The following is a 10,508-nucleotide window of genomic DNA, read 5'->3' as shown; positions in this document are numbered from 1 at the left end:
CTTAAAAATGCTCAGAAGCATTGTGCCGCACACGGTTCCCCCCATTACCCTGTCTCTTGGTTCACGTGCTGCAATATAATCCAGGCTGTCCCCAGACAATGCAGCCCTCGGGTCGTGTTTATCACAGAGCTAAAAGGGCTGGGAGGCACACGTGTGCTCAGCCATGATGACTGTCGCATTCATCACATGTGTTGCCGGCAGCATCCAGTGGTACCGGCTTTGACTGCCCCTTCTCCATCCCATTCTGCTTTGTGCTCGTGCAACAGGTTAAAAATGTGACCCTATAGAAGAGGGGCGGGTTGTTCAGGGGTGGATGCATCACCGCTTCAGCATGCAGGGGTTCAAAGACACCCTGTTTTAGCATCCCCCAAGCCCCACAGTCCAGTAAGGCCACGCAGGCAGGTGACGGCTGCCAGACAGCGTTGGGAAAGGCGCGGGCAGCACGGGCAGCAGTTCACCGTGGGTGGACCCGGCCCCCTTGCCACGCCTCCCTCCCGCCGCCCCGGACAAGCCACTGCTCCACCGGGCTACGGTACAGCGTCCACCACCCAGCCTGGACCGGGGACAGAGGCCACGGAGACCCAGAGGCGATGGTAAGTCACTACTGGGAAATCTGACTGTTGCTTTGCAGGCAGCAGCAAAGGATGGGGCAGGAAGGTTTCAGCGGTAGCTTCGGCCTCTGAGAAAAGGCAGGAGGAAAGGGAGAAAGGAGCAGAGCTCTACGCTGTGGTTAATAAATAACACAGGGAGCTCCGCCAGCTGCTGCTGAATTACCAAAGCCAGTGCTCTCCAGGCTCAGTTCCTCTGTGAGGGGGAGGGAAAGGGTCCATCAGCAAGGCTGCACTGCCAGCGTGATCCCCACTCAATTCCGCACAGCAACTATGACCCCCAAGCATGCTCCATCTGCACAGCCCATGCAACCCACCCTGGCCAGCTAGAAATCAGCTTTTTCACGGCAGCAGAGGGGACAGGAGCAAAAGACTGTGGGTCTTGTGGCATACGGCATTCCAGCCCTGCCTGCAGGTCCTGCTCACGCCAGGGCTCTCCCCTTTACCTTCTCCTAGGTGACAAGTCACCCTTAAAGGGGAAGATGTTAGTTTGAGCAGAGAGGGTTGTTTCATCTCCAAAAAGCCCAAAGCTCTCCCAGTTTCCCATGCTGGTTCCTTTCCCTTGGTTGCACAACGCATCAACTTGGTTTCCCGCTGACAGAAAAACAAAAATCCTAATGCCTTAGCAGTTGAAAGCCAGGAAAAGAACACAAAATAATTAAATTTCCCTAACAAGAAGAGTGTGTTTTAAAGGAGTGAGTGCACATGAAAGCATTAACATGCTATGCTGACAAAAACAGCAAGCTAGCCAATGTGTTCGGGTGGAGAAGGAGGGAAGGGAGCAGCTTGGGGGGCACGCAGGGTGCAATGGGCAGGGGGTCTGCCACCACCAGACGCAGCCGGAGGAGCTGGCTTTCGTGTGGCCTGTTGGCCAAACCCCAGCCTGGTCATGCCTCCCACTGGCGCTGGGCTCTTAGAGAGGAGCTGGGCCTGGAAAAAGGCCCGGGGCCCATCCTCCCGTGTAGTTTCAATGCAGAAAAGGGTTCAGAGAACAATTAAGCCGCATCCCTTCCAAGCAGCCTGGTTTCTTGCTCTGCCCAGAGGAGGCTGGCTCAGCACCCAGCCCCCTGTGTTCATACCCCTCTGCTCCAGGCAAGCAACAGCTCCGGCTTTACGCAGCCTTTCCTCTTGTTAGCACCGATACATGAGCAGGAGCTTTCAGCCCCTGGTCCCAAAACCTAGTGTAGACCCCCTACCCCACTCCCACCAGAGTCCCCCCAGGGCAGCCCCCATGGGTGCCCCCCTGCCAGCGGCCCTGTGCAGAGCCAGCCTCCGTCCCCACATTATCCAGTTGCTAAGCTACCCGCACCGGCTTATCACGCCATCGGCACAGAAGGGCAACGGCTGAGGGTTTATTGCACTGAGCTGTGTTTACTCACTACCTTCCCTCCAGAGCTCAGGAAGGGATGGGGTTGACGTTAGCAGGGGGTGGTGGAGCCGGGGCTGGCAGGAGGCCATCCAAAACGCCGCACAAACTGAGGGGTGGCGCAGGTGGTTTGCACACTAGCAGCAAGGCCGGGGCATGCAGGGGTGAGGAAGGCTTTCCCCAAACGCTGTGCAAGAGGGAGAGCGTGCAGCTGGGATGCCAGGGGGACAGGAACCATCCCACACCCAGCCACTCCTGAGCTAAGGTTCAGCGCACGCCCTGGCGCTCTCCATTTCATGGAGTGTTCTGCAGCTGACAGCTTTCTCTAAACATAAGGGTCACGGCTACGCAGAGAGGTAGGCGCCCACGCGGCCCCAACGGCTTAGCAGAACCAGTAACAGGGGAACAGAGCGTCATCTTTCCAGTCTTCCTCAAAATATGCAAAACCGAAGAACCCCCCACAAAAACATCAGCGCCATGGCTGCCTCTTTGGCTTTATACAGCCTGTGAGCAGATGAACTATAGGAAAGGTCTATTTGCCTTCTTTGGTCAGCAGCCCCTCGAGATGCTTCACTTGGACACTGATGCTCAGAAGCAGCATCTTAAACAGCTGAGCAAACACCCACAAAAAACAGTGGGCTGTATTTGTTGGGACTCGTACTTAACTTGCCACGCTTTGCTCTACAGCATATAAAGGAAAAAATTGCAAAGAGATGTTGGTCTTTGTCATTGAGAAACAACAATCCTCATCAAGTGGAAAGATCAGATCACCCACTAGGAAAGAATTTTAATTGCCAAAACATAATCTTTCAGATAGAGCAATACCCCTCCGCACTCACTCCTGCCTTCCCCACCAAGCCAGAAGATACACTGGCTCAGGTAGCCCCCACCCCCAAGAACTCCATTTTAGTTTCATCTGTGACCATATTCATTCCCCAAAGCCAAGAAGAACTGGTTGGTTTTTTTTCTTTTCCCCTTAAAGAACAAATAACAGCAGCTCTGCCCAAGAGGGGAAGACAATGCTAAATCACAATCCCTCCCCCTGCCCTTTGTTACTCAGAAACAGCCTCTTAGACTCCATCGTAACATAAGGGAGATTGAAAAGGAAAAGAAGCTGAACTCCAATTTAGTGTGACTCATCTCTCTGATTCACACTTCTTTCTCCTCTAAAGCAGGCTTCCAGTGCAGATGACCTGCAAATAAAGCCCTCCTGCTTCAGGAAGGTACCTCACAAACATCAAAAGCAAGCAATACTCAGTTTTAGAAGCCATCACAAAGTTTCAGGTTTTTTTCCTAGAGGATTATATGTAATGTATTTGGGAGCTTAACCTCACGCAGCCATCATTTCTTAGTATCTCAGATTATAATGAATACATATATACACTGGTAAAGTGGTAGGTCTTGCAGGTCAGAGGACAAAAGTGACAAGCTGGACTTCACTTGACCTAGGTACATGCAGGATGTACCCAGGGCAGGGAGCAGAGGACAGCATTGATATCCCCTATCATCAGCACCCCCCAACTCAGGTCCACACACACACACACACTCTAACCCTCCCACCCAGTCTGCACAGACTTCATGACCCATGAGATGCCTTGCTGCTTTGAACATCTGCTTCATCCTACCTCTGCCACGCTGATCTGCTCCTCTTCCCTTTCCTTTCTGCGGTGTCAGGCAGGAAAAGCCCACAGGCTGAGCGCAGAGGAGAGGGAGCAGCTGCTGCCAAACCTGAGAGCCGTAGGGTGGAACGAGGTGGAAGGCAGAGACGCCATCTTCAAAGAGTTCCACTTCAAGGATTTCAACCGGGTATGAGCATTAGTGGCACAGAGTTTTACAATGCGGGAGACCTGGTTTGCAGAGCAGGGAGTCTCATCTGCAAGGCTCAGCCAAAGAAACCCTTCCATGTTTCTCCTGAAATGTAATGGCTGAGCAAGATAACCTGCCCAAGACACCAAAGAGCTCAACCCAGCACATGGTTTGTCTGGGAAAAGCTCCCCAAAAAGAGGAAAACCCATAGAAAACCCCAACAAAGATACAGAACATCCCAGGCCTTGCATTTAGTTGGGTTACCTAGAAACATGTCATATAAAATTAATAGCAATGGGGTGAAAAACAATATATTGCAGGGTCAGTGGTTCAGAGCTAACTTTTCTTCTTACTGCACTGGGCAGGCCTTTGGCTTCATGACCAGAGTGGCTCTACAGGCAGAAAAACTGGATCACCACCCCGAATGGTTCAATGTGTACAATAAGGTAAGAAAGAGGGATGGGGGCAGGCAACCGGAGCTCTTCAGAGAACACATCCCTTTTGTGAGGCATAGGACAGGAGCAGCAAGTGCTGTCCAGATCAGTGGGACCTCTTTCCTCAGGTGCTGTTCCCTTGGCACATCACAGACAGCCTACAGCTATCACCCACAGATCCTTTCCTCCCCCTTTTTTAACCTGTCCAGCTGAGCAGTAGCTGCCTGTAGTCTGGCACACCAGGGTTGCTTTTTTAAATCAAGTAGCAGCAAGGAGAAAAGCTTCTGGAGAAAGAGTGAGTTGAAAAGTGGGCACAGCCAGCTGCTGTGACCAAGGCAGGGGTGGCAGTGACAGCTTGTGGCCAGGATGAGCTGTAGGAAGGAGAAAACCAGGCAAAATCCCAGACCACCTCTCCCACCCCAGGAAATTTTGCTAGCAAGTCTGGAGAACATAATACCTGCCTCATCAAATGCGAATTGTCTACAGCACTGTGGGGAACTGTTCCTGCTCTTTCTGCCAGCAACACTTGGTCGGTCTGTCTGTCTGGTTTAGGTTCACATCACCTTGAGCACCCACGAGTGTGGAGGCTTATCGGAGCGAGACATCAACTTGGCCAGCTTCATCGAGCAGGTTATAGCTTCCCTCTCCTGACTAGAGAGAGACACATGAAGCCAAAAATCGACTCTGCCACTGCCACAACCTGCATCTCGCCTGGATGGCCTTCTCCCGCTTCCAAGCTAGTTCCTGGATCCAGACTGCCTAACGCCACGCCAAACTCCCTGCCACAACTCAGATGGATGGAGGTGCTTCTTGGGCACCACGCATATATCCATCTCTGATCTTGTTGCTTTCCATTCTTAAACCCTTCATCAGCTGTGCGCTACCAGCCCACAAACTGCTGAGCCTCTCTGGCTTTCAGCAGAGGTGCCCTTTTACCAGGAGTCATGTTACACAATTGCACCAGTAAATCTTTCCAGAGCCTGACCCCATCCAGCCACTGTGGTATTGCTTCTTACCTACTGGAATATGCTTTCTACCTAAAACATGGTACATGAACCCTTTGGTTTCTCTACAACATACCAGCAACTGTGATGTGCAATTTGGTTATTACTGTAACCTCTCTCTAGCAGTATTACAAGCAGGCATGTTATCTCACCCCTATTGTAACCGGCCTTCAGTAGGATATCAACTGAAAATGTTTACAATAAAGGTCTTGGTTAACCTGATGTCAGTTTGGAAAGAGGCCTCACTGTCAAAATAACGCCAGCATGTTTTCCCAAGGCAGGTACTGGCCTGGCTGCTCTCAAGAAGGTGCTTCTGCCACGGAAAAGCTTCTTGATAAAGCAACATGGAGAAATGGCACGTGCCTACGCAGGCCTGCACCTCAAAGTGAACGGAGTCTGAAAGAGAATGAGATTATCAAAGCCAGAGCAGATCAGATAAAAACCGCTTGTGCTAAAATCAGAAGCATACCATGGCCAAGGCACACACACAGGGAAGGCACAACCAAAAGGCACGAAAGCAGCGCAAGCACCGGGCCAGGGGCTTCTTATGGTGGGATACCTCCCAAAATAGGTTGTAGGTGGATTTGGTGGTGTAAGATCTTCACTCCAGTAACACAATGATCTCAGCATTCAGGGAGTCTGCAGCCAAATTGCTGCGTTTTCGGTACAACAGGAACAATTTGCTGTGAAACCAACCCTAGTTGCTTTCAGCAAAACAGTCTGGGAGAAACACTACAAACACCCAAAATTCAGGTCTGTCTTTCTCCTTTTTTTTTTAACCCTTTAAAGTTCTATAAAGCATTAAGAGAAAATCCACAGCTTTTAAAATGACGATTTTCAGCATCCTTGAACACCACAGGCAAGGTGCAGCCACGGACACCACCTTTATCTTGACAGAATGAAAGAGCAGCCCTCGGGCAGAGTTAGTAAGATTCAGAAACCATTCTCCCTGCTACAGACTAGGCTGTGCATGAGCAAAGACCAGGAGCAATAGGTCCCCATTCATTCAAATAAGCACTGAAACAGAAAAATAAGAGTTCAATGAGCCTAGATAGCTAAATGCACCATTTTAATACAAACTAGGCCCATTTTCACCACCTCTTCAGCTATTTCAGCCTACAGTTTTACAGTGGCAAATTAGAACAATACAGAATACTGCCATCAGATGAACAACTCGTCCCATTTGTTCATTAAAAAGTTAATGTGTATTTATTGGGCAAGATATTATTGTGTTGTATGCAACCCTTCCACTCACCCCTCCCCCAAGTCATCAGAAAAGTGCAGATGAAATCCATGGCATGAAGACACACATCTCTTCTTGGTCCATCCCGTTGGATATTCTTCAGTCTAGTACCTAAGAGCACGCAAATCCCTTGGGAGTGCTTTGTACAAGCAACAAATTTGGAAAACCTGACAGTCAGAAATCTCGCAGGAATTAATAGTCACGAAGATCCCTCCAGGTCTAAAGTACCATCCAGTTTCAGATCATAATCCAGTCCATAAAATTCTTCTTTTTTCCTCTTTTAAGTAATTACACTGCCTGTTAATTGCACCATTTTCCTAAGACCATTTGGCATGATAAGGGAGATGCAGATTACATGTTAGATGACAAGGATGAATAGAGACTACACACCAGTAAATTACAGTGGCCTATTCCTGACCAGATTACATTAACAGTATAGAACAAATACACATAAAATAATTAAACCCACAAATATCACTAGTAAGTGAGGCCCAGAATGGAACACACTGACTTACAAATAACATCTTCAAATACATCCAAAAATGTGAAATGGAGCACTGATCTGTTAGATCCATCTACTTCCTCGGAGGAAAATGCAACCAGGGAAGAGGAGGGAGTTTTTCTCTCCATAACCCCACCCCAAACCATCCCCCTTTCTTTTAAAGCAGAAACAAAAAGAGTACCTCCCTTTTTTGTTTTTGTTTTCTTTTTTTTTTAAATCTCGGTTCAAAAGAGAACCATCACAGTAGCCAGACACTTAAGACTGTCTCCGAAGTACAGCAAATTCATGGTCACATTGGTAAGACGTTAACAGAATAAATAGGTCCAACATAAATGCTGACTGCCAGAGCTGGTAACACCACCAAGAGACTATCAGGCAATTCAAATGCGATGTTTTCACAAGGGCTCAGAGACATGCATAAAGTCATCAATTTAAGGGCAGATGGCCAAAATACTTTTGTCTCCTAGCACTGAGAATAAACCTGTTAAAAAGCAAGTATTCTTCCCACAATCACTGGGCCCAAGGCTGCTGCACTAGTTTGTGCAGCGGCTGGTAAGTAACCTTCTCATTCGGTGTAATTATTGTGCAAGTGTGTGCTTCAGCTGCGTTAAGCCAGTGGAGGGTCAGCTTCAGGCTAACAAGCCCACTACAGCAGAGAGACAGATGCCTTCAACTGCCCTGCACAAGACTCTCTAGACATGGCACAAAGTCTTCTCCCAAGTGTTGAACTCCGCCTGGGAAACTCTCAGTATCATGCAAAAAGCTGAGAGGCAACACCTGGGAAAGCCCTGCAGGAGTGACTCTACCACTGTTTAATAACTCAAGAGATTCTAGCTTGTCCTTAAGGCCGCAACTGCCTCACAAGTTGCACTGGAAAAACTCTCTCACTGTAAAAACAGAGAAAAGTAGGAAGGGTGAGCACATGCCCAAGGCTTGAATACCTCCAACTTGCTGCATCCTATCACCTACCTCTCAGAGCTATACCAGCATCTTTGTAATACTGTGAAGGGACTTGGCTCAATACAACTACTATTCTACCTATAGGCAAGCATACTTTCTCTGAGGCCAGTCTGCCTTTGAGGTTTTTTTTTTTAGTATAGTACCATAAGGAAACAACCGCAGCAAACGCTGCAGTCAACAGCTGAACCCTCAAACCCTCCCTGGCATCCCACAATAAAAAGCCAGAGAAGCGTCAAGGCACAATGGTGAATGCCCTTTTGAGAATGTGCCTTAAATGAATCAGTGCAAAGAGCAGAGAGATTACTACTATTACAAAAGTCACCTTTTTATACTAAAAGATCACGGTAAAAAAAGGTCAGCTTTGGCGCCATCCGTTTGCACGTGAAGTCCCTAGCCATGACACACGCCAGGGCCTGACTGACTCTACTACAGCATTGTGAGATAGTGCAAAACCTTCAAGTTATGAACAGTGAAATCACTGTTTTGCACATACCTCCAGAATGGTGCAAGGTACAACAAGCACTCTAGGTGGTAAATGCATGCCTCCTAGAAGAGGCAGGGAAGCAAAACAGTTACTATGTACCTAGGATTTTCAGTACCATCCAGTTCCTCTCCTTACGCCACCCACTTGGTTTCTATTTCTGCTGTTATACAAACCAAGAGATTCCAGAAAAGGATTTTGTGTTGGGTTGTTTTCTCCTCAGCAGATATTGATTGCAGTCTTACTGAGATCTCCAGAGGGGATTTCAAACAGAGTACATGACCATCTTTCCTTTGCCAATTTATCGGCTCTGCATTACATAGACATAAGGCTCCCAGCACAGTCTGTTAAATGCAGTAGCTTGGAGGAATACTCAAAAGAAAACAAAATATTCAATTTATTTTCTACCTTCAGCTTCTGGGAAGATTGAAGCTTTGGAACACAACATGAGAACTCAAATCTAACACTTGGCTGGACACCGGCTGAATACCAGGTCTGAGGAGAAGAAACAGCAAGGAATGAAAGTGACACACAGAATACCTGAGGAATTTGGAGTTGTGGAATGGACGTTCAATTCACCATCAATAGTCATGATGAAAATAGGCAGGGGGAAGGGGAGAAAAGCCCTAAAACTAAAGTTGGGCATGAAAATAATGCAGATTTCAGAACAGACTAAGACGGGGAAGGAAGTTTTCAAGATCAAGCCGCCATCAGACCTGCAATTGTAGGAACAAAGGCTTACTGCAATCTCTTCCCCTAGGAAGCCTTTAGAATCACCCCAGTGCTAGCTGGCAAGCCACCGATCGTTGCACTACAGTCAGTGGTGGCCGGGAGAGCCATTCATGTGCTTTTCACTGCAAGGAACATCCGTGCTGTACAGGCCATCCAAGTACGCTTGAGAAATCTCTGCCACCAAGCTCCTGTCTGGGACGGACTGGGCCATTCCATAGATGGCTCCCTAAGCAGAGAAGAGGAGGTCGTTACATAGGATCGTTAATGCCATCAGAGAAACACGCTCACCCCAAACGCACCCTTACTATATGCTGGCCTCCTTACCATGCCTGTGGTCTTGGCGTTGAGGTCCTTCATGATCTCCTCAATGCTGTCTTTCACATCTTTCAGGAACTGTTCAGCAACACCAGACTTCGTGTGTAACTGCGTAATGCAGAGATGAATGCTGGGCAGGCAGGGGAGAGGGGAGAGATTAACCATCTCAAGTACGTACAGCTCCGCATTTTCTGAGCAACTGACAGCAAATTAGTCCTTCCCTGGCCAGTGACAACCGTGTATCTCCTTAAAACAGCATTTCAGCAGTGTAATGGGAGAAGATGATCCAACTCTCAATTAAAGGTAACCCCTGCAAAGTACTTGCTAGAACCAAGCTGCATAGAATTCAGTTCTTTTGTAAAACGGCAACTCTTCCTTCCTGACTTCACCATACACATTTAAAGGCCTATAATTCTCACCTCATTCCAGCTACCTCTGGTGAGAAAAATGTAGCTGCCTGCAAGCATGGTGATCCTTGCCGTCATTTTCCTCCCCTTCCTCTCCAGCTCAGATAAGCCATCAGCTGTGGAAGTTAGCATCCACCAGAAGGAACAAGGCTACTCACATCTCTGAGCTATCGCTTCAGGCTCTCCAGACGTCACTTCATGCTAACTGAAAGTCCGAAATTTTTTCAGTGCAGCTACATCTGAAAGCATTTGCCCCTTTTACCCACAGAAAAACAACAACTACCCACTCAAGGAAACTCTCTGACAAACATTCATTTTACACCAGACTGGAAAAAATCACTGAAAATGATCAGCCCCTCACTGTTCTTTCAATTACCTTCACCTTCAGCAGGCAGCAAGAAGATACTAAAAATAAATAAATCAATCTACAAAACCTCAGTTAACTAACATGAGATAAAGCCCTGGCTATTTATATTTTTCTGCTCGTATTAGACAGAGGTAAATAGAAAGGAAGCCTCAGATATGTCCTCTGCCAGGCTCATTAAAATTACTACTGCCTTATCTTCACTGCAGTAACTGCTATATATAAGCAATTACAAAAGTAATTCCTTTTCTGCAGAGGAAAAGTCTACATACAATTTATCAGATAT

General features: G+C 47.8%; 2 protein-coding genes across 3 annotated transcripts in view; one reads left to right on the top strand and one right to left on the bottom strand.

Annotated features, from left to right (window-relative positions):
* Positions 1–335: 335 nt before the first annotated feature.
* Positions 336–5,440, top strand: PCBD1 (pterin-4 alpha-carbinolamine dehydratase 1). The gene is made up of 4 exons (XM_087766768.1): positions 336–593; positions 3,649–3,780; positions 4,146–4,226; positions 4,767–5,440. Exons 1-4 carry the CDS (start codon positions 591–593, stop codon positions 4,863–4,865), a joined length of 315 nt encoding a protein of 104 aa, XP_087622894.1. The 5' UTR covers positions 336–590; the 3' UTR covers positions 4,866–5,440.
* Positions 5,441–6,265: 825 nt separating this feature from the next.
* SGPL1 (sphingosine-1-phosphate lyase 1) overlaps positions 6,266–10,508 on the bottom strand; it is a 47,995-nt gene continuing 43,752 nt past the window's right edge. For both annotated transcript variants that reach the window (XM_087766765.1, XM_087766766.1), the window contains exons 13-14: positions 9,461–9,581; positions 6,266–9,362 (exon numbers count right to left, since the gene is read on the bottom strand). In XM_087766765.1, coding sequence (XP_087622891.1) covers positions 9,222–9,362; positions 9,461–9,581 — 262 coding nt within the window. In that variant the 3' untranslated portion in view covers positions 6,266–9,221. The remainder of the gene's footprint in view (positions 9,363–9,460; positions 9,582–10,508) is intronic.

The sequence above is a fragment of the Nipponia nippon genome, unplaced genomic scaffold (genome assembly GCF_047370975.1).
Source record: "Nipponia nippon isolate SJK-2023a ecotype South Korea unplaced genomic scaffold, ASM4737097v1 scaffold_3, whole genome shotgun sequence".
NCBI classification, from domain to species: Eukaryota; Metazoa; Chordata; class Aves; order Pelecaniformes; family Threskiornithidae; genus Nipponia; species Nipponia nippon.
The sequence above is the reverse complement of the archived record's forward strand: the minus strand, read 5'-3'. Positions and strand labels throughout refer to the sequence as shown.

Coding starts and splice junctions, on each gene's coding strand:
- PCBD1 (XM_087766768.1), top strand. Junction 3,781..4,145: donor ACTTCAAGGATTTCAACCGG/GTATGAGCATTA, acceptor TGCACTGGGCAG/GCCTTTGGCTTCATGACCAG. Junction 4,227..4,766: donor GGTTCAATGTGTACAATAAG/GTAAGAAAGAGG, acceptor TGTCTGGTTTAG/GTTCACATCACCTTGAGCAC.